The 23,417-nt window shown below is 32.2% G+C and overlaps 3 protein-coding genes and 1 pseudogene across 4 annotated transcripts; 2 read left to right on the top strand and 2 right to left on the bottom strand.

The window, feature by feature from the left end:
• Positions 1 to 937: 937 nt before the first annotated feature.
• On the bottom strand, positions 938 to 4,084 carry LOC110645960 (uncharacterized). 2 transcript variants are annotated; one of them, XM_021799236.2, is made up of 4 exons: positions 3,839 to 4,084; positions 2,712 to 3,693; positions 1,465 to 1,672; positions 938 to 1,428 (listed from the first exon to the last, which is right to left on the bottom strand). In XM_021799236.2, exons 2-4 carry the CDS (start codon positions 3,686 to 3,688, stop codon positions 1,102 to 1,104), a joined length of 1,512 nt encoding a protein of 503 aa, XP_021654928.2. In that variant the 5' UTR covers positions 3,689 to 3,693; positions 3,839 to 4,084; the 3' UTR covers positions 938 to 1,101. The 2 variants fall into 2 exon arrangements, 1 of the variants encoding a protein (XP_021654928.2); XR_009146983.1 differs by lacking the exons at positions 938 to 1,428; positions 2,712 to 3,693; positions 3,839 to 4,084 and adding an exon at positions 2,249 to 2,411 and having other exon boundaries at positions 1,534 to 1,672.
• Positions 4,085 to 10,373: 6,289 nt separating this feature from the next.
• Positions 10,374 to 16,690, top strand: LOC131169150 (pre-mRNA-splicing factor ATP-dependent RNA helicase DEAH10-like). The gene is made up of 11 exons (XM_058142590.1): positions 10,374 to 10,442; positions 11,542 to 11,659; positions 11,732 to 11,778; positions 11,868 to 11,948; positions 12,030 to 12,246; positions 12,716 to 13,133; positions 13,484 to 13,687; positions 14,564 to 14,724; positions 15,301 to 15,486; positions 15,750 to 15,981; positions 16,586 to 16,690. The coding sequence occupies exons 2-11, from the start codon at positions 11,559 to 11,561 to the stop codon at positions 16,688 to 16,690; spliced, it is 1,752 nt and encodes a 583-aa protein (XP_057998573.1). The 5' UTR covers positions 10,374 to 10,442; positions 11,542 to 11,558.
• A 292-nt stretch (positions 16,691 to 16,982) lies between these two features.
• Positions 16,983 to 17,684, top strand: LOC131177556 (pre-mRNA-splicing factor ATP-dependent RNA helicase DEAH10-like). Its single transcript, XM_058142589.1, has 3 exons — positions 16,983 to 17,120; positions 17,297 to 17,488; positions 17,675 to 17,684. The coding sequence occupies exons 1-3, from the start codon at positions 17,011 to 17,013 to the stop codon at positions 17,682 to 17,684; spliced, it is 312 nt and encodes a 103-aa protein (XP_057998572.1). The 5' UTR covers positions 16,983 to 17,010.
• A 4,015-nt stretch (positions 17,685 to 21,699) lies between these two features.
• On the bottom strand, positions 21,700 to 23,411 carry LOC131177555 (pentatricopeptide repeat-containing protein At1g69290-like; annotated as a pseudogene).
• Between the last annotated feature and the right edge of the window lie 6 nt (positions 23,412 to 23,417).

The raw sequence follows: 23,417 nt of genomic DNA, 5'->3' as shown, positions 1-23,417 counted from the left end.
TTTAATTAATTTAATTTTAAAAATTTTACTCGAACTAAATGCTCAATACCATACACGATAATGTCTACCGCTGCATGAGCAGCGGTAATTTAAATAAAAAAAAAATAAAATAAAAGGAAGGGTGGCAAGGGTAGGAGGGAGCGTCAAATCCTTTATCATTAGTATAACCAGCGGAATAGGCGATAAGATACAACGCCTAAAGTTTGCCCATTGGCATTGTTATTGACTTCTCTAAACGTGGCAATGTTCACCATCACATATCAAGAATAATATATTTTTTTTTTCATACAAGATTGGTAAAAATTCATGTCATGTAAGATAGTTTACATGAAATAATAGGTTGATGTTAAATAAATATGTACATATGATGAATTTCAAAAAATTATAACTTGATAGTTATTTTTATAAAAAAATTTTAATAATTATATTCATATATTTATTAATTTTTTATTATTTTGCCATTTCATGAAGTGTTAACATATGGTATCACAGTTTCATGGTATAAGTTTTGTAAATAAAAAGGTAAGGATAAGAGAAATAAGACTTAGAAAGTAGAAGAAAGCTCATGAGCTACCTTATTAATTTAAATATGACTAAAGATCTGAAAATTAGAGATAAATTTATATACCTGTTTATTATATTTTAAAGGTTAAAATTATTTTTCTAAATAAAAATATTATTTTGATATTATTAAAAAAAATAATTTTAAAAAAATTATTTTACTATTTTAGTGATTTTATAATTAAAATTTATTAAATTTAATTTTAAATTATTTTTTAATATTCTCTTGCTGATATATTTAGATAAGTCATTTTCTCACTCATCTCAACACTGACGCCAAATAAACCCTGCATCGCTGTGACATTTTATGCCTTTCTCTTTTCTTCTAGTCCCTAGAGAACTACTGATTTTAATTCAAATTTACCAGCAATCAAAGTTGACAAAAGAAAATCTGCACTACGTGGAACTTCTTTGATCTAGCTAGGATATAAAAACAAATGCAGAGATACATAAATGGAATTTGCATTTTAACAAGCCTGGAAATGATGAAAATAGCAGCAAATCTATACTGTAGGTGTCCTAATTTTATAGGAAGGAAGCTTAACAACAGCGACAACAACGATTACAAGAACCACAACAACAACAAAAACAAGAAGAGCAACGACGAAAACAGGAAGAACAACTCCTCCTTGGATGACATGAAGTGCAGTTACGAGGGTCGCATGAAGTACAACTGAAAGGATGAAAAGAACAAGAACGACACGGACAACACGAAGAACAAAGACATGGGCAACATGAAGTAGAAAAACATGGGTTACAAGAACAACCGCACGGGTGACAGGAAGAACAACTACAAGGGTGACAGGAAGAACAACTACATGTGTGACAGGAAGAACAACTACAGGGGTGACAATTAGAACAACATGACGGACGACATGAAGAACAGTTGCAAGGGTGACATGAAGAGCAGCTACAAGAGTGATATGAAGAACAATTACAAGAGTGACATGAAGAACAACTCCATGAACAACATGAAAAGCAATGAAAACAGCTACCAGAAGTTGATTTCATAATTGCTTTGGAAGTTGGTGTTGATTCAGGTAGATGTGGTGGCTGCAGAGGCTGACTCTTAGCAAATCCCTTTGGATTAGTTTTTACCCCAGCTTCCAAACTGCACAGAAATTAAATTTTGATGAGCTTATATTATGCAACTAAAATTGAATTTTAATGGACATGATAGGTAAAGAACCACGAAGCGTTTGTGAACTCAAATGGATGTACAATTAACAAAATAGCACAGAATTTACTATTTGTCCTAAAAAAGTTTGACAAACAGCTTGTAAATGAAAGGGTACTGTTGGAGTTGATGAGATTTAGTAGGTAAAAATATATGTGTACAAGTAAAGAAACAGCCATACCCAAGCATGGTGCAAGTATGGGCTATGTTAACTAAAGAAAGCATTCTTTCCATAAAAAAGGAAGAGAATGCTGCTGCTGGAAAGAGCGAGAATTGCTGCTGGAAATAGAGAGTGCAGAGAGAACTTGAAAGGGTTGAAGAGAGAGTTTGAGAGATCTAGCAAAATGAGGGAAAAAAAAGAAAGAAAAAAGCTTTAAATTTGTGTTTGCAAATCCTCTGTTTTTAGCAATGAATTTATGTCTTTTCTCTTCTACTTGTTATAGCATAAATATGTTCTTAGTTTTTCTTCCTTCAAATCCAACAGGTACGAGCATGGAGAGAGAAGCGTACGTGGGGGAAGGACGACAACACCAGCACCAACACGATCTTTTGGGTCCACAGTTCAAACAGTAGCAGAACGAACAGCTACAATTGGAGCAGTAGCAGCTTGGCCAGGTACAATAGCGGAATGCCCGGCTACAATTAGAATAGTAGCAAGACGGACATGCACACTTCTTGTTTCTGCAGCAGACAAAGGTATATTCCTAAATTGACAATGCACTGGACTTGGAGTTTCCATTTAATTATGTATATATACTTTTGGGGAGTAAATAAATATCTCTTGTTTACATTCACAATTACACAACACCCAATCCAGGCATCTCTGTCAATTTGGAATAACACAAATGTCTGCAGATTAAGTGTGCATGTATGTGCATGTAAATTAAAGATAAAAATGTTTCTTTCAATCCTTCTACCTATATGCCTAAGTATATGAAAAGCTTCTGCAGATTGAGAATGGCAACTAACTTACACTGGAAACGCCAAAGGGTGATTGCTTTCTTCACTTTCATCTGATTTTTTGGATTTCCATTCAACAGTTAAAGTTTTTTTGTTTCTCTCGCTTGTATCTTCAACAACATCTGGCATGGTTGCGTCCTTGGAGGTTGTCCCATCTGCTACACAACTTTCACTCTTCTTTGTTTCATTAGTTTCTTCTCTTGTTTCCTCCATGGGGATTGAAGGCCATTTTACCACTGAAATCCTATTTTCTGCATCTGCCACTGGAACTGAAGGGGATGGGCTAAATTGGAATTCTACTTCTCCAGGCTTGCTAAACTCCATCGATAAAAGACGATCTCTGGAGAAACTAGTTCCTAATTGAAGGCTAAACAAAGACTCGTTAGAAGCATTGCTCCATTCAACTGGTTTTGTCTTGTTTGTTTCAAATATAGCGGATGGAATCCTGCAAGGATCATATTCTTCTCCTCCTCCTCCTCCTCTTGATCGTTCCATCACTTGCATTGGAGGAGATTGCATCATCGAAGCTACGTGCAAATGATAGGATTCAGGGATGAAATCAGGAACAGGAAATGTTATTGATTGACCAATAGAGCTATTTTCAGACCCTCTTGATTTGGAAGACTCGTGATGCTGCGAATTCCCCTTTTTTTCATCTTTTAATGCTGGTAAAGAACTACTGCTCCTTCTGGGTTCCTTACAATTTTTCCCAGCTAAAGGCAAGACATCATCAGGCGGTGAAGTTGATGAAGAAGATTCATTAACAGCAGCAGCAGCAGGAGGAGGAGAAGCATTTGAATTCAACTCTGACTTCTTACTATCTTTTGCAGGTGCTGTCTTCTCCAAATATTCATTGCTTCCAAACAGAACACTACGTTTTGGATTTTTCTCAACAACATCTACATTACTTGCTCCGTTCCCATCATTAACATTGACATTTGCATTTGATTTTGATCGCTTACGGCTTCTGTTCCCACGTTCCAAGCCCATTTAAGCTGAAAACAAGAACAACCCAATTCAATTTTCCCTTTTTTTTCCTCACAATTCTCACCCATAATTTGTGATCTTCAATTCAATGCCATGCAACGAAATATTAAAAAAAAAATAAAAAATAAAAAGCAGAGCAGGTCATTAACTTACCTTTATGCCGCCAGATGATCTTGATCGGTGTGAAATATGATCGCCGGAATAGCACCGGCGATCAACAACTCCTTTTCTCCTATAGTATTTGAATTCTAAACCTCCCTCAATCTATCATGCACTCAAACGATATTTTAACCAAATGAAACGATCAAAATTTATTAAATAGAAACTCAGTTCTCAACTGAAAAATCCTGAATTTCTGTTTTTTTTTTTCAAATGGGAAATAAAAATAATAAAGGGAAATGAAAAATAGAGTTAAAAATCTAATCAAGGAGATCAACATGTATGTTTTTTTAATAAGTGGTTTTTATTTATTTATTTTGGGTGTTTTTCATGTTTATGTCTAATTTTGGCTTTGCAAAATGAATGAAAAGCTATTGGGTAATGAGGACAATACTCATAGTGGGAACCATAAATTTGGAATAATCTACAAAAACAGCAACTTTTGACTGTCAATGAAAAAAAGAGATAATAATAACAAAGAAATAGAAAAAAAAAAAAGGAAGATAAAGAAAGACACGGGATACAGCGAGTTTCACCGATTAAATATATAAATTTTATATATTTTTATATTTATTCATGGTGGATTGAATAAATACAAGAATTTATATATATATATATATATATTTTAACTCATTATATTTCATTGTGTATAGGTCTAGACAAGGAAAATGCTTCTAATCAGTAAATTTTTATCTATATATACTTCACTATTGATTTAAGATATAAATATATAGGACTCATATATTTAATAGGTAATTCTCACTATACATCATATGCCTCGAGTTTATGATAAATCGGATATATGCAATTGAATTTTAGCTTAAATTAACTCATTATTTACTTCTATTATAATTTTTTGTGGATTTTAATTTTGTTCTTAAGTTTACACTATCAAAATTATTTATAATTTTGAATTTGATCTTGGAAAACAATATTATACTATCTTTGTTCTCCAAGTACTCGTCATTGTTACAGTTTGCATATTGTATTTATTTGTTTGCATGAGATTTGATAGTGATCTCACTGCATTTAGGTTGGAGATATGGCAGAAATGTTTGAAGTCACAACTGGTAAAGAATAATGTTGATAGGTTTTGCATGTGCTTTATGGTTTAGAACCTTTTTCAACCCGCACCCAATATTAATGTGTATATTAGAAATTTTTCTTATTTAGATCGGTTCATCGTAGATTCAAGACATAAGATTTATGGTGAGATTCACCTATTAAATACATAAATTCTACATGTTTATGTCTTGAATTTATGATGGATCAGATTTAAGTAAGAATTTTCTATATATTAGAAATATTAACAAGTTTAGTATTTTGTTTGTCATGATAGTGATACATAATTTAAGAGATACACATAAATTGCTTTCTGATTGTATGTAATGTACTTAACTCATTCTACCTCTTCTTGTATTAATCATTGATGGATGAAAATATAAAGAATTTTAGATTTTTTTTATCTATACCTGATCAACTATAGATCTAAAATATAAATATATCAGGCTTATATATTTAATAAATGTGTCCCACCATATATATTATATCTTGAATTCACGTTAAATCAAGTTTAGATAAGAGTTTCTTGATATCTAATAAACAGTTATGGCATGTAAGTAATTAAGGCTAAAACATAACTCATCTAGTTACACACGTGTCCCATTATTGAACACATTTTCCAAAAGACAAAAGTTCCTCTCAATTCATAGTATTATAGAAGAGAAATTACATGAAAGTTTAACAAGCAAAATAACTTACAAACTAGGGGTGAACATTCGATTCAAATTGAATCATTATGTATTTTAGAAACTGAACCAAATTGAAATAGGTGAAAAATCAAATCGAATCGAACTGCTTTATTTCTGTTCGATTAGGTTTAAATTGATCGGTTTTGATTTTTAATTAATTTTTAATTTAAAATTGATTTTCAAATTATTTGATCTAATTTTAACTTTAGTTTGAACCTAATAACCATTAATCAATGAAATTAAATAATTAATATATATAAAATTAAATATAATTCATAAATTTTTCATAAAAATAAATCAATTTAAAAATCAATTCGGTTCGATTTGAACATATAAATTACCATTCGGTTCGGTTCGGTTTAATCAATTTTTTTTCTCTTCAAAACCAAATCGAACCAAAATAACTGAAATTTATATAATGTAAAACGAACCGAACCGATTAAATTTTAAAACCAAACTGATTGAACCGAATTGACTCGGTTCGATTTGATTTTTAATTTGAACCGAAATCTGCTCACCCTTACTACAAACTAACTGAATTTTGCCATTGTATGCTAGCAATTTTCATAATTCTTGAATAAAATGCTAAAGTACAGAGACCTCCAAAAAAAGAAACAAGTAAACTAAAAATGAACCTAAAACTATTAGGATATATGCAAATGATGAATCATTAATGTTATAATGGGCCAATGGTTGTATCTCTATTGTGTATACCATTTCTAATAGAAACCCTCAGGTGACATTTTTACCAAACAAATTCATCTACATATTTAGAACAAACTACTCACTTAATTATCATCTTGAGCCATTGAGAACAAGGCATGATAATTTGCCCCTAAAAGAATCAGTACAAGCTGTGGTTGGTGACATTGCAGCCTCAAGTATGGCAAAGAAATGGTCACTAGTCCCTACTTTACACTTCCGCCCTGAATTAGTTGTGTGGCAAGCTTATAAGTTTTAGTATCTATTTAGCATTGAGTTTGGAGGACCCAAATTATTTTTTTGAATAAAAGTATTATTTTAGATATTACTGAAAAAACAGTTTGAAAAAACTTGTTTTGTTATTTGATTAAAACTTATCAAATTTAATTTTAAATTATTTTTTAATACTTTTTAATTAATATATTTAAAAAAATAATTTTCTCAATAATAATTTTAACAATAATGTCAAACAGGTCCTTAATAAACTTTGTTGGATTGTTATTGTCACTACAGGCACAAACCTAAATCCAAACACAAAAAATAAACAATTCTTGTTGTAAGAATCCGAAATCAAACCCATATTTGGTGTTGAGACTTAGGTCAATATAAGTCCGTTGAAACCTACAAGAAGTATAACATGCATTTTAACTTTTCTTAGGACACATACATAATAAAATACTTTAAATAATTTAAAACATAAAATAAATAATTTATTTTATTTAAAAAATATTAAATATCAAGCATAACAAAACTGAACTAAAATTACGTATCGCAAAATAGAGTTATACAAAAATTACATAATCTTTATTCTACAAAATAGTGTTTGATATCAAACACTTATTAAATTATATGATAAAATATTTATATATACAAATAAAAATAAAAATTAAAACTTATTGTATCAATAGTCTAATAAATAATGAATGAGTAAATTATTATTTTTTTAATATATTTTAAAGAAATTAACTACTTAGTTCATGTACTTAAAAATATATATTATTTAATTTCTATATTTTACTTCCGTTAAACTATTTAATCCATTTGTCAATTTTTCTGTTAGTTAATATTTATCAAACTACTATCTAGTCATTATATTTTAGTAAAATTAATTACTTGCTCCCTATATTTTAGAAAAATATATTAGTTAGTCTCTGTAATTTGACTCAGTTGACTATTTATTTCTATAATTATTTTTTTTATACTTAAATTACTTTAATCCTCTCTCCTATATTTCTCTCTTATCTTCCCTTTTTTTTCTTTTTTTTTTTCATATTTTTATTCATCTACAGTTACACCCTTCTCTCTCTCATTTTCTTATCAGTAAATAAAAATGGTATAAACTGTTTACACATAAAAATTAATCATTTTCCTTAAATTTTTAAATAACCAAACAAAAATTATTTTCCAATAGAGAAAAAATATAAATAATGTCTAAGAAATTAGAAATTAAAAAAATATAAATTCAAATTTAATTTTTACATAACAAAATTTATATTCCTATCAAAAATATATTTTTAAAATATTTTATTTTTAAATTACATAAATCAATTAATTAATTTCACTAAAATAAAAAAAACTAAATAATAATTTTTTAAAATATATGAATCAACTAATTAATTTTTTTAAAATAAAAGACTATATAGTAATTTGAATCGCATGAGTAACGAAAATTTAATGAAAGGACTAAATAATTTAACATAAATAAAATATAAAAATTAAATAATATATTTTTTAAAATATAAAAAATTAAATAATTAATTTGTTAAAATTACAGGCTAAATAAAAATTTTTCCTTAATTAATAAATGGCCGGTAACGTTGAAAGTCATGATTCAAATTTCAAATTTTGACAGCTCCATTTTTAAAATTAAAAAAAAGGAGGGTAAAAAAATTAAATTAGAGGAGAAAAATAAAAGGCTTCAACAAGGGGCAGGCCCATTAAGGCCCACCAAAAAATTGTCAATTAGCAGATTAAGAGGTATAATAATAATTGAGCAAATCATAGAGATAAACACTGGAACTTGTTTAACGTTAACCCCAGATTATTATCAACTCTGTGAGTGTTATCTCTTCTCTTCCTTCTGTTTGGCAGAGCGCAGATCTCATTCTCTCCACCTTCAACTACGTAGTTTATCTTCTGTTTGGCTCCTCACATCTGCATACTTTCTCTCGCTTTCATAAGGTACCGTTCTCCTTTCTGCTACTTGGGTTTCTTTGTTCTTCTTTTGATTAATTAATAAATTTGAGATGGAATTATGGGTTTTGCTGGTAACGTTCCATTTTTTGTAGAAATTTATTTATTTATTTTTTTGGTAATCAGTAGTTGTGATCGAAGGAGTAGATTGTTGGGTGTTGTAATTTAGGTTACAGTTTATAATTACAGTTTAATTTGGGCTTGAGTGGTTTAGGTTAAAGTATATAACGAATTGCAGTTTTAGGACGGGAGAAAGCTATTGTGGTCAGTCTTGAACAAATTAGATGTATAATCACAGCTGTTGAGGTTATCCTGATGAGGATATTGAATAAAAGATTCATGACTAAGCCTAGATAGGGGGAAAAAAATCAACAACCATAGACATGCAGCACCTAAGTAACTCTAAACCATTTTGCCCATCTTGAATTAAAAAATTCATCATTACCTTGTATGAAATTTTCAATAAAGTAAACACCAAAACACAATTAGATAAACCTTTCAGATTTTTCAGGAGTTCCTTTCGCTTCCGATTCTATTCCTATTCCAATAGGATTATCAATCTACATAATTCATTTTATGATTACCAACGGCTGCATAAAAAAGAATCCAACTATTGCAAGCAACATCTTTAGTCACAACATTTCCCATATATATTATCAATGTTTATGTTGTATCTTTCTAAACAAATAATGTTGATGTTGTAAATTTAATAAAATTTAAAAATTTTTAAAAAATATACTAAAAATAATTTGAAATTTTAATAGTTGAAATTTAAAAATATTTAGATACATTATTTTTTAATATGCTAAGTCAATTTTTGTAAATGAATTTAAAAACAAAGATAATAAAAGAGGTATCACATAGAAATTTTTAAGCATACTTATTAATTTATGTGACATGTTCTCATTAAACTTTTTTTAAGATTTGACTTTAATATATATATATATATATATATATATATATATATATATATATATTATTTTGAATTTAATTTTTTGACATTCAATTAAAAAGTAATTCTAGATTATATAGGTGAAACATGAGAGTGTGGTCTTATCTCATTTAAAGAAATAAATTAATCAAAATACACATATAAAATATTAAGCCTAATGATTAAAAAGCCAAATCTTTTCATTTTTTAGCGATTTAATTCAATATTTTAAATTTAGTAAAATCAGCCACAATTTTAAAATTGAAATTAAATTTTAAGAGAGCGTGCCTACATTTTTTATTTTAAATGAGCGGGATCGCAGTAGGTCGAGTTTTTACAAGTATTCGATCTGATCGACCCCTAATCGGACGAGTTTAGATAGTATATAATTAGGTTTGGGATGAGTTTGGGTTTGAAATTTAATACCCATGAAAGGTTCAGGTTTTATATGTTGAGTATCCATTATTGGAACTCGTTTGTATAAATATTTAATTAAATATAAAATATATTTTTTTATAATAATATTTATAAATTTTTATATATTTTATTTTATATAGAATAAAATTAAAATATTTTATTGAATTATTAAATTTTTAAAATATACATTATTAATAAAAATAATTTTTATAGACATTTTTAATTAAAATTTATAAAATTAAATGGATTCAAGTTTTTTTAAGTAATAATAATTGGATTTAGGATAAGCTCAATTAGTTGATAATAAATTTTAATTGAGTTTGAAACGGATTCAAGTTTTGAGAATATTAATTAATTCGAGTTTGGGAATTATGATTTTTGTGGTATCCTATTGCCGTTCCTATACTCACATTACACATAATTAAAAAAAAAAAAAAAAACCCATTATTGCCTATTTAATCAAAGGCGGTAAATTCAAACAAAAGAAACCATTATTTTGCAAGAAATCTCTTGTGAGCTCACTTGTTGCGCTGCTGCTCTCGCTCTCAGAGTCTCTCTCTGCTTTGGCTTCCGCTCTCCAGATCTGATCCTCAAAATCACTAAGGTATGTTTTCATACCCTTTTATTTCTCTTCTTCTACCTTAGATTTTGAGCGTTGTGCCAATTTCTTCTTCTTTCGCAGTTACTGATTTGATATTTTCACTTCACATTATTTCCCCATTTTGCTTCATCTCACCACTTGAAGTGGCTGCTGTAACCTAAAAATGCAATTTCTTTTGTTAGATCTCTTGTTGCTCTATAATTTTGGATTCAGACGCTCCTCTTAGACGGTTTTATTTTATTTTATTTTTAAGTAATTCTTACTTGGAGAATTAGGATGATATGGATTTTCGATAGTTTTCTATTTCATACAATGTATTGGAACTGAAATGAGTAGATCGATGCTGCTATTTTGCTGTGATTGTGGTTTTAGGGAGTTTATTTAGGAATAGAAGATTTGAGATATGGTAAGCTTTGTCCTTCTTTATCTTTGGGCTTTTTATATTCTGCTGCTTTTGATTTTTTGTTGTTGAGCTTATGCTTTTGCATGTTTGTTTAGCTTCCCGTTTTGTCTCCTCTTGTTGAATGCAGTTTAGATTAAGCCTCAAAGTTAAGTTTTGAAGTGCATTTTATGAATTTTACTTGGAGGTGAGATTGGATCAGTTGTCATTCTCACATGCCCACTATGTTAGAATTGTGAAGTAGCAAGTGCACTCTAGTCTAGGATCAAGTTGCATATGCAACTTTCCAAAATTGTCTATTTGAATGCTGAATTCTTATAATTTTGGAACAAGAACGGGTTGTTCATCAAAAAAATAAATAAATAAAAGAAATGCATGTGCTGGACATGCTGCTTGCATTAGGTTTGTGGGTTTTCAGCATGTGCAGTCTGGAAAGCATATGTCCGCAATGAATGTGTTCTTGATGCATTCTGGAGAATATATATTTATTTTTTTTAATTAAACTTAACTCAGGATTAATATGTGGGTTTTACTAACTTCAGGGATTAGTTGTAATTCACCCTTTAAAATTTAACTAAATATAATAGAATCCTAAATCCTACATTTTCCTTCTAACCCGTTTATTTTTTTTTTTCTTCTCCTGTGCAACTCCAGGGTCTCTCTGTCCCCTTTGGCCTCCGCTTCCTTGTTCCCTTTTCTCAGAGTTGGAGAGAAGAGTGATGCCTTCAATGGTGCAAAATGGACCCAGAAACAATCCTCAAACCCAAAAGCCCCACTCTAACTTCCCCAATAAATCTCACAATCCCGATTCTCTGGCCAGGTAAAATTCTCCCTTTTTTTCAATTCTTTTCCAATTTTTTTTAGAATTAATGAGACTTTGAGTCAAATGCAGGAGAGAGAGGATTGAGAGGCAGAGAGAGTCTCTACCAATAGCATCAGGTCTTCTTCCACACCTATTTTATCATTCTATTCTTGTGTTTCACACTGAAATTTGTGCTGATTTTTGTTCATTAACTTTTTTTTTTTAGTTAAGGAACGACTAGTTGAGGGGGTTAATACCCATGATATTTGGATCATTGTTGGTGAAAGTGGAAATGGAAAAACAACTCGTAAGATTGTTCTTTTCTGTTTGCTTGGTGGATGATTTTTTTTTTTAATTTAATTAATACTTTTCGCTATTTTATTTGTAGAATTACCTCAGTTTTTATTCAGTGCTGGGTTCTGTCAAGATGGAAAAGTTATTGGGATAACTCAACCTAGGCGTGTTGCAGGGGTCACCGTGGCAAAACAAGTGGCGGAGGAATGTGGGGTTGAATTGGGGCGAAAGGTTGGATATTCCATCAGGTTTGATGACAAAACTTCCAGCTCTACAAGGATTAAGTACATGACTGATGGATTGCTACTCAGGTAATAATCCATATCTATTACCTCAAATATTGTTTTGCTGTGTTGAAATTTGAGTATTGTTTTTAACTATTAGAGTTTTGTAAAGAAGTTTTGTTTTCTTTGATAAAATGTATGGGAATTGTTGTGATTAAAGATGTTGCTTGCAATAGTTGGATTCTTTTTTATGCTGGCGTTGGTAATCATAGTATGAATTATGTAGATTGATAATCTTATTGGAATAGGAATAGAATTGGAAGCGAAAGGAACTCCTGAAAAATCTGAAAGGTTTATCTAATTGTATTTTGATTTTTATTTTATTTGAAATTTCATACAAGGTAATGATGAATTTTTGAGGTCAAGATGGGCAAAATGGTTTAGAGTTACTTAGGTGCTGCATGTCTATGGTGGTTGGTTTTTTTTCCCCCTATCTAGGTTTTGTCATGAATCTTTTATTCAATAGAAATTGATGCAAGTCTTTATATACTTGCAGGGAAGCATTGTTGGATCCTTACCTCTCTAGATATTCAGTCATCATTGTGGATGAAGCTCATGAGAGATCAGTCCACACTGACGTTTTGCTAGGATTGCTAAAAAGTGTGCAAAATGTGAGGTCAAACTTCATGAAGGATCTTGATAATATGGATGATAAGAAGTCAAACAATAGGGCAATGAAGGGGACAGGAACTGGTACTCAATGTACTAGTTTTCTCAAGCAATGCCATGGTAGAAAATTCCCTCCGTTGAAGCTAATCATAATGTCCGCCAGCTTGGATGCTCGTGTTTTCTCTGAGTACTTTGGTGGTGCCAGAGCTATTCATATTGAAGGGCGCCAACATCAAGTTGATGTACTGTATACTCTTCATTCTGAGCCAGGTTATCTTGATGCGACCTTGGTTACTATATTCCAGGTTATTATGATTTGCTCTTCTATAGTTCTGTACTGCAACTGTGCTTAATCATGCAATTTGTGTATCTTATTCCATTGCCAAAGTTTTTTCCTTTTTGTGTTTTCTTACTTGGTTTTTCATGTTCTTTGTTGTATTGCACATCACTCAATTGAGTTTCTCACTTTTATCACAAAATAGGTTTAATGGAATTGACATAAATCAATCTTTTCTTATTATTTTCTTTAGTTTGGTTTTTTCCAAGTTAATCATCAAGTGCTTTAATTAGTACTTAGATTCATAAACCTTGTTTACAATTGTTTTCAAATTTATCATATAGCTTCTTATACTCCTTTTTTACAATGTTTTGTTAGATTCATTTGGAGGAGGCCCCTGGTGACATACTTGTATTTCTAACTGGGCAAGAAGAGATTGAATCTGTTGAAAGACTTGTGCAAGAACAACTTCATAAATTACCTGAAGCCAATCGAAAGTTGTTAATTGTCCCCATGTTTTCATCCCTTCCATCAGAGCAGCAGATGCGGGTTTTCATGCCAGCTTCAGCTGGGCATCGTAAGGTAGCTTAATAATGCATGTGAGTTAGGTGCCATTTGCTTTCGTTTGTGGTTTTTGATGTAATATTTAGATCAGGATTAAGTTTAGATGGTTTGGTCTGTCTTGATCTCTAACAATCCTTTTTTTTTCTCCTTTAGGAATTAGAAAGATTTTTCAAGTTTGAATATTTTCAGTTGGACTATGGGCTCTCTTATTTCATTTTTATTTATTTTTATAATTACTCCTCCTTATCTCTTTTTTCTCCTCTTTTGTTATTCCCTTGTGCTATTCCTTAAGTCTCATAGGTTTAGTCCTGTAGAATCAATGTTATCTATATTTCATGTGAGGCACGAATTTTTCTTGAGGATTGTGGCGATTGTATGTCAATTTCCCCTTATAGTTCGAATTTATTGATGTTAGGTTGTGCTTTGAATGATTTAGGTAATCAAATCATAAGCCTTGCATGTTTGTGCTATAACTATGTTTGGAACCACATTTCCTGCTGTGCTTCATCAGTGACTTTGATACAATAATTGGTTCTGCATGTATTTGTATATTTACCCTGCCATGATGGTCATGTTAATTTTTGCTTGTATATTGCTTATTATGATCTTTGGAGAAGAAAAATGAAGTGTAAGAATTTCTGCAATCATGATTTGAATATAATGACTGCATACGCTACACATCCATATATCCATCCCATCTATCTCTACTCTAGATGCACATGTAGACAAAGATACATGGACGGACAGCACGTGGATTGTCATAGTTAATTTGTGATACAGTTTTTCTATATGCTTTTGGTTGTCTACATTACTTTAATACTCATTGTATATGTGATACACACTCTAAACCTTTAATTTATTTAATATTGTATAATCATACAATGATTTTTATAGGTAATATTGGCCACAAATATTGCTGAGACGTCAGTGACGATACCTGGAATCAAATATGTTATAGACCCAGGATTTGTAAAAGCACGTTCCTATGATCCAGTCAAAGGAATGGAATCATTGATAATTGTTCCAACTTCAAAAGCTCAGGCTCTTCAAAGGAGGTATTCCTACTGTACTATGCCTTGGGAATGAAGGGAAAATTTTCTTTATATGAAAAGGTGAAAACAGTCTCTTGAATGTTTTTCAAGAACATTTGAGCAAGTTTTAATTGCTAGTAGATATTACGTGTTGTGTTGTATTGGTGACTTTAGTTAACAAATGCATTTAATTGCTAATTGAACTTCCCTATGACAGGATTGGTTATAGAAGTATGCGATTCGGCCATGATTGTTTTGAACTGTGAAAATTGTTAATGGTCTGTTTTAACTTTCTTCTTTGGTTTTGGGTTTTTATGATTGGATACATGTCACTCTTCGCCCACTGTTTCTCTGTGAATTTAAGTTTCGGACGCACAAAATTATTTGAATAAGGTTGATTGAGAAATAAGGTAGTTTGCTTTTAACTATATAGTCCTCTTAGAAGCTTAATTGAAAAAAAAATTGATGTTATCTCGTTGCTTCTTATTCTCTTCTTATATCTTTATGTTGGTATGATAAAAAATCTTCTTGGTAATTGCTGAAACTTAAATTGTGCTTATGAACAAATTATTGGAAATAACTATTTAATTCTTATTGTAGTGGACGTGCAGGGCGTGAAGGACCTGGGAAGTGCTTTCGTCTCTATCCAGAGCGTGAATTTGAGAAACTTGAGGATTCAACAAGGCCAGAGATCAAGCGGTGCAACCTCTCAAATGTCATCTTGCAACTGAAGGCTCTAGGTGTCGATGATATCATTAGATTTGATTTCATGGAAAAGCCATCTAGGTAATTTTGGATGCTTTTTCATATCTCCAACTATCCTTTTCTAGAATCCTTTTTTTTTTTTTTTGGTGTGGTCCAAGATCAAGTTACCTATTCATTTATGTTAAAGAAAAATGTTAAAATATCATTACTATTTGGTTTGCATATGTGGTAATCTACATAGTAATTTTTGCAGTGTTAGCATTTTTGCACTATTGGTACTGAATGTATCCTCTAATCTGTCAGAGAAGTATGTTATTTCCTAAGTTCATTATGCACTTGAACAGGGCAGCTATCATCAAATCGTTGGAGCATTTGTTTCTGCTTGGTGCTTTGACAGATGACTGTAAGTTGTCAGAGCCTATTGGGCATCAAATGGCTCGGCTTCCCTTAGATCCTATTTATTCCAAAGCACTCATCCTAGCTAGTCAGTTCAACTGCTTGGAAGAAATGCTAATAACAGTTGCGATGCTCTCTGGGGAATCTATTTTTTATGCCCCTCGCGAGAAGAAGAATGAGGTATGCATGAACAGATTTTCCTGTTATATTGTTGGGACGACAAAAGCTTCAAAATTTTGTATGCATTTGTACAAATGAAGTTATACTGTGCAATATGAAAAACTGAGCAAATAGATTTTACAAATGTAAGCAAAAATAGTCAGGAAATGGTGATAATATATCGTGGATGGATTCTATGAAAAACTGGAAATGCTAGGTTTCGTCTATGATGGAAACGTGGGTCTCCATAGTTTTAAGTCTTGGAAGTTTGGATCTTAAATGGCCTTTTCGGAAGGGTGGAAGGCTGAGGAAGGAAAGTGGGCTGGGAAATTATGTTTTCCCTTGCTTGGCCTAGTGAAATAGGAAAGAATGGTTTTGAATAGTGAATTATTCACCTGGACCAAGTAAATTCTCTCTAACCAACTAGTGATATTTGTTAATGTCAATCATACTTGGTGTGTAACTATATATTAAGAGGTCTTTTGCAGCTGCAAAAACCTTTTTACCATTATTTATGGGATTCATTTGGACTTATATATTGCAATTGTTGTGCTATCACCATCATCTTACCCACCTTCATAATACTTTCAGTTAAGCATTACTATTTTGTATTCTTGTTGACCAGGCGATAGCTGCAATGAAGTGCTTTGCAAGTCCAGATGGAGACCATCTCACTTTCGTTAATGTATATCGGGAAGTATATAGACTTTTTGATAAAAGACATATGTAAGTTGGTAATAAAAAAAATCCCCATGGAAAAAATGAAAAATTTCTGAGAAAATGGTGCAAAGAAAATTTTATTAATAGTCGATCCCTGAGGCATGCTTGTGACATTTACAGGTCTGCTATTTCCTCTCCTTTTTCTCTTTCTTTTTCCTCATAGTTTATTCTCTTTTTACTTATATGTTTCACATTGTAAGTGTTTGAGAACATGGCTTCTGCAATTAAAAGGATCCTCTAAAGTTGAACTTCTGTAATTCCTGTACTTGGTATTCTTGAATTTAAATGGTCCTTTTCATTTGCAGTCAAATTCGAGGGCATGTTGAACAAATGGGTCTTCGTATTTCGTCCTGCGGAGATGACCTGGTTCAATTCCGCAGATGCCTTGCTGCTTCATTTTTCCTTAATGCAGCTTTGAAGCAGCCTGAGGGAACATACAGGTATTGAATATGCATTGATATAACATCTAAAATTCATGTGGCTGATCCTTCAATATTTATTACCTGTTTATACCCTTTATTAGGATTTTTAACTCGTCACTCATTATATCCAACCATCTGTTGTTATCCTCCTATTTTACTTAGAAACCTCTCACAGTTGCTGATCTAAATGGCAGGGCTTTGGCAAGTGGACAGGTAGTGCAGATTCACCCTTCTTCTGTAATATTCCAGTCAAAGGCAGAATGCATAATTTTCAATGAACTAGTCAAAACCACTAACAAGTATATCCATAACATAACTAGAATCGATTATTTATGGTTGACTGAGCTTGCTCCACACTATTTGCCATGCGGAGTTAAAAATTTCTGGTATGAATTCTCATATCTAATATATTAATTTGATTATTTCAATTATATGGTCATTTGCTTGAATGCTTTTCTTGAACTTATTTATCCTTGGTTGAAACTCTCTTCTGGATAATTTAAATCAAAGTGCTGTGAATTGTCAATCCGGTTGCTAATTGTGGGCTGATTCCTCATTTTTTTACTCTGCAGCTGGAAATAGCAGGAAAGGAAGATCTTTGTTTCTTTCTATTGAGGGTGATGATTGATAATGCCCTATTTTTACTTTTAATAGCTAATATAATCACTATTTTTACTGAACATTTTATTTTAAATTATTATATAAATAATTAATCACTAACTATTAATATTTAATAGCTACAATTAGTAAAATAATTGACAGTTATAAAATAGCTAACAAACTATTAAAACAGCTAATATTATCAAACATTGCTTAAATTTCTAAATATGTAAATTAAAAAAAAATAATTAAATTAAATTCTTATAAAATTCTAATTTCTAATCAGGGAAAATGACATACCCAGCATATCATTAGATGTTTGCAGCTATTATCCAGAACATGAAGAGAGAACACAAATTCAACAAAAGCAAAATCAAGAACCTGCTTAAGAATATTTTCATGTAGAAATTAATTGAAATTACAGCACCGCAATCAGTCAAAATCCGAGAAGCTTTTGGTTTGACTTTTTTGTGCCATACAATTTTGAAAGCATTCTACCGACTTCAAATGGAAAGCACAAGCCATAGAAGGCAAATTCCTACAAACCCAAAGAAAGATTGGAAAAATGTTAGACAAACACAAATGCATACAGGTTGGGTAAAAAAAAAAAATTTATTATATAATTTTCTATTTTAATGAAACTAAATATTTTATTTTTCTATTTTAAAAATATATTAGTTAGCTTATATAGTTTTATTTTATTTACTTTTTAGTCTCTTGATTCAATTTAAATTAAGTTTTATGTTAATCAATATATTCAAATGAAAGAAATTATCGATTATAAGAACTATATGATTGTGTTTTTTTAAATTATAAATTGAATGAAGTTTAAATTAACGTTTAAAATAATCAAAGGAATTAAAAAGTAAATTAAAATAAAATATGAGAATTAATTAATATAATTTTTAAAATAAAAAAATAAATAATAATTTTACTAAAACAAAAGAACAGTTAAGAAAACTGCTTATTAACGCAAGACTTCATGCATGCAATTTTTTCAGAAGCGTTCTGAATATATGATTTGTTCAACTGTTTAAAGATGCAATAACATGGTGGAAGAACGATTTATGCATATGAATGGCATGTTTTGCAACTGAGTCAAAACTTATTCAAAGATTGATTTTTGACAAGGAAAACTCTGTGCAATATTTCAAGACATTATAAATTATGAATTAGAGAAATAGCTATAGGCTCCACAACTTAGGTTTTGTCATCAAAAGGAGGCCTGGAATTTTCTGTCATCATCTGAAATCAGCACTCAATTTATTTTTATTATTTCCTAATAGATTTGCTATTAGTAGCACACTAGTAGGGCAATACACACACATATACATGTACCACCAACACAACAGGATTCCATACAACTGTTAAAGATTTTTGTTTTTCTTTAATTATTTTTCTTTGACCAGTTTAACACCCTCAGGCTAGGCGCTATAGTGTGTGTCCCTGATATAATTGAGGGAAAAGGAAAGGGCCAAGAGGGCATTGGAAAGCACTACAGTAGCCAATGACAAAATCTCAAGTATGAGAAGACTTTTGTTGCAAAAAGTAATCAGCATAAAAAGTAGAGTTTGACAAAGTTAAGGCATCCCACCTGCAAGACTGAACTTGGTTTGAACTTTGATCCCCATGTCCCGCTCCAGGCAAGCCCTATTCAATCAAGGCCATAATTCAGATACACAAATTCAAGCTGAGAAAAAATAAATGAAGAACAGCCCACAAGCCCTGCTGGACCAGTTTAATGATTGAACATAAAAGAAATGGCGTGAACAGTGAACTAACCTTGAGCAAAGCAACTGGTGGTTGTATTCTTCCATTCCAGCATATGCAGGCAAATGACTGATCAAAACCTGCAAAGCCACACAAGCCCCACTAGATTCACAATCCTTGCAGATATTACTATAATATGAACCATTATATTGTAGAGATATCCCAAAATTCCATTTCATCGGATCTCCCTCATTGCCCCCAAAACTGTATACTGATGTATATGAAGAGCATTGGGTTTGGGAAGATCCAATGTAGCAACCTACAAGTTGAATAGTTGACTCATAAACACAGCATGTAGATATCGGTGCATTCTGTAGCAACCCAATTCCTGAGACTCCCTTACAAGAATATAATCCTCTACAAACACGAGAACCTGACCCTGTGTCGCACAAATCTTCTTTTGGGTCAAATACAGGAGAAGTGGTAGAGCATCCTAGCAAAACAAAGATATTATCGCCTGTTAAAGTGAATGGACTAGCCCGATCAAGCTAAAGCTTCCTGAGTCCTGCATTGAACTGCAAGTTGACATGAGAGGGTCTGTGACAATCAAAGTGTTGCTTGGGTAATCAATTGAGGAGATGGTGTAAATGCCAGTGCCCGTAGAAAATTCCAGAGTGCCTGAGTTGCATCTCACGTATCTAGCAAGGTCAGGGTGTCACATCCAAATCCAGTGCCAAAAGGGAACTTCACAGGTATTGTACCGCAAGTATCAAGACAGTTACCATTTAGTGGGATAGTATGGACAGCAGTAGAGATGGAGAAAATTACAGGAGGATTAGGAAGATGGAAATGTACAAGGACATAAATGCATTTGAGGTAGACACCATTTGTGAACCGTTGGAAGAGTTGTGGAAATTATTGAACTTGAAATACAGAGCAAACTAAACTAGAGAGTGTTGTTTAAGTAGTTGATATTTAAAAAGAATAGAAAGTGCTATTTTCCCGGTGGAAGATGATTACTTTCAACATTCTCTCTCCTTTTTTTCTCCAAAAAGAGGAGCCCATTCTTCAAGACTTCAAGTGGCTTCTAGCTATAAAGCCAATACACACATTTCTAATTGTGGACCCATGAAATAGTAAATGAAGAAGGCAAACTTATAAAAGTGAAAGAAGTGTAACTAGCAACCATCAACTATGAATCCTTTTTTTGCCATTCAATTCTATTTGAAACAATTCTGCATAAATATTCAACCATCATCTAGCATAGGTTAAAAAATATAACACTTTATTAATAGAAAAGCAATATTTTTACTGCTATTAGCCAGACAGCTTAGGGCCAGAATATCTATTTTTCTTTTCATGCGATGTACAAAACAACAGCAGTTCACACTGAATCAAAAGAATTTGAGCAACTACTTCCCAACAACAATTGTACATAGTAGAGCCAAGATACAGATTTAATGCTACAGCAACAAATGCTACCTGAAAAAAAAATTCAAGGTTTATCTCACTGTCTCAGTGAGAGATTCAACAGCTGAAGAGAACTCCCCCAAAGCGGCCAGAAGAGAAATTAATTTTCTACAGAGTGATTACTTCATCTGATTCCTCCATCATTAGTGGATTTAGCTTTGAGTGTATTGACATATCATCCCATTAAATTCCTCAAGTCATAACATAAAGGTATCATACCTAAATCAGAATAATCAGACTCCCATCTTACTGTGAAGACATTCAACAAAATCAGCAGAATAACCAGAGAGGCCAAACAAAGCTAAAAATCACCCAAAGAACTTGTCTATTCAGATGATCCAATAATTGAATAAGAGCTGGTCAATTCCCGACAAAGCTTCTTTCATGACACACAAGCGCTACCAATGTATTTCATAGATCATGAACCTTGCTTTTTTGTTAACAAGGTTATTAAGACTAGCAAATTTTTAGAAAAGAGTACTCCAGTCCCCAAGAGCAATGCACATCTTCAATTCATTTATTCATTCAAACAGCTCCAATTTCAGAAATGCACTTATTCTCCATAAACCTTCATTTCTGCTTTGAGACGAAGTTTTATTACAAAATCCACTCTGCTAAAAGGGATCCTTGAAGCTGATCCCAACAGGTTTAGAATTGAGAATTTAGGTTAACTCAGCTCTGTTATATTCAAACATTTAAACAAACTTAATAGAAAGCAGGCACTTGCAGCCATGATTATAAGCAGCAGCTTTGCCTGAGGTGGTAAGCGAAAGGCTTAAGCAATACCCGAAGCACAGCCACAGGCACACTTGAGTGTTCATGCATTTAGACCAGCCCAATTCTTGCAGAGCGATGGCGCTTCATTTTTTCAGGAAACTCCCTTTTTCTCAACTTTGACATCTTGAGCTTCTTATGTGTCTCCATGAATGCTTGCTTATGCTTCCACTTATCCACAAAAATCTTCATTTCTTGAGAATTTTTTCCACTACCATGCATCACTGCATCAAGAAGAAACCCCTTTAACCAGAAAGCATACAAGAAACGCATCAACAGCAAATTTTGATCAAATTTAATTCCCTTTCTCCCTTATCATTTGAAACCTTTAAGCTTAACCTCATTCCCAAAAGCATCAAAACACTGGGAAATATTTCTCAGCAGTCACATACCCATTAATTAAGAGACAAATATGTTTGGTCATTTTGGTTTTCCAAACTGCAAAAAATACTCCCATTCTTCCTAAAAGTTAAACTTTGCATCTTCCTAGTACCTCCCAGCTTTACAAGAAGGCATGAACCAATCCGGAGTTCCAGTCGCATGGTTTTCACCTCAACTCGAGGGTCCTCAACAACTTCATCCAAAAATGCCAGCCATTAACTCAGGTCGACTGGCTCTCCATCCAATCCCTGTCATTATGGTTAAATATAGCTCCCCTTCAAGTCAGGTATTCTTGCCTCCTCTCATGTCCCTAAACAAAGTAAAAGCTGACTAGAAAATCCTGGCTGGTCATGGATGCTTCAATCAGAGCATCATAAGCTTCCTTCATCTAACTGAAGCCCCGAGTTGCTAATCTCCGCCAACCAGTTGGAAGTAAGCTTCAGCTGTCCTGTTCCCTTTGCAATATGCTATTCAAGATTGGCACATAAGTTCCACTAAGACCAACTGAACCACCTTGAGCATTCATTTCATCACAAGGAATGCTTCATAGTGCCTTATCAGATAATCCAAGATTAACACAAGCATTAGGTATACAAATCCAAATGATTTATCAATCACAATAGTTTGCTGGCGCTCCATTTTTTGAGCTTCCAACGATCAAATCGCTAAATCCTTAGCGAGACTTCCATCTTTAAGAAACCCCTTTATCACTTCACAATAAGTTTCCTCCTGAAATCCTAAATTCTCCACATCTTCTTCCCTCAAGATATATAGAACCCAGTTGTTTAGGGAAACGGAATCCAAATTCCCAGACTTTACATAGCCAATAATCAAATTGCACTATAAAACAACCTTTTGTTGGAAGAAACAAAACCCATCCATTCTAAACCCTTTAACTCGTTTACCTTATCTTTAAGTCCTTTCAATGCATACAAGTAACCAAGAAGACCCAAAACTCCATTCATCAGGCCTAATAACCAAACAGACATTGTCTCAATCACATTTCAGCATCAGTAACAGACTCCAAGTTTGCGACAACATAACACTCCTAAAGCCACATTTACAAGCAACCAAGTCAGGTTTCACTAAAATCCAACTTCTCATCAATATGCAATCCTACAACTCTCTTCAAAACCCTTAAAAACGCAACGAATTGACCACTCTTCCTACACTAATTTCAAGCAAGCAAACCACCCCACAATCCAAAAGGCACAGAAATACCTGTTCTTAAACATGCACTTGACTAAAGCAAGCAGGAGCAGCAGTGTTGGCACATTTACATCGAGACTAAGAACCATTTTGGACCGTTTTCAAAATCCTAACAGCTCCGGGTTTCTTCTCCATGACATAGACAACAGCAGCAAACGCCCTTTTGAGATT

Source organism: Hevea brasiliensis, unplaced genomic scaffold, assembly GCF_030052815.1.
Source record: "Hevea brasiliensis isolate MT/VB/25A 57/8 unplaced genomic scaffold, ASM3005281v1 Scaf570, whole genome shotgun sequence".
In the NCBI taxonomy this organism is placed as follows: Eukaryota; Viridiplantae; Streptophyta; class Magnoliopsida; order Malpighiales; family Euphorbiaceae; genus Hevea; species Hevea brasiliensis.
The sequence above is the reverse complement of the archived record's forward strand: the minus strand, read 5'-3'. Positions and strand labels throughout refer to the sequence as shown.

Coding starts and splice junctions, on each gene's coding strand:
- LOC131177556 (XM_058142589.1), top strand. CDS start 17,011: ATGGGTCTTCGTATTTCGTCCTGCGGAGATGACCTGGTTCAATTCCGC. Junction 17,121..17,296: donor CAGCCTGAGGGAACATACAG/GTATTGAATATG, acceptor TCTAAATGGCAG/GGCTTTGGCAAGTGGACAGG.
- LOC131169150 (XM_058142590.1), top strand. CDS start 11,559: ATGCCTTCAATGGTGCAAAATGGACCCAGAAACAATCCTCAAACCCAA. Junction 11,949..12,029: donor TGGAAATGGAAAAACAACTC/GTAAGATTGTTC, acceptor TTTTATTTGTAG/AATTACCTCAGTTTTTATTC. Junction 13,134..13,483: donor CCTTGGTTACTATATTCCAG/GTTATTATGATT, acceptor ATGTTTTGTTAG/ATTCATTTGGAGGAGGCCCC.
- LOC110645960 (XM_021799236.2), bottom strand. CDS start 3,688: ATGGGCTTGGAACGTGGGAACAGAAGCCGTAAGCGATCAAAATCAAAT. Junction 1,673..2,711: donor CACCCTTTGGCGTTTCCAGT/GTAAGTTAGTTG, acceptor ATTTCTGTGCAG/TTTGGAAGCTGGGGTAAAAA. Junction 1,429..1,464: donor ATCACTCTTGTAGCTGCTCT/TCATGTCACCCT, acceptor TCATGTCGTCCG/TCATGTTGTTCTAATTGTCA.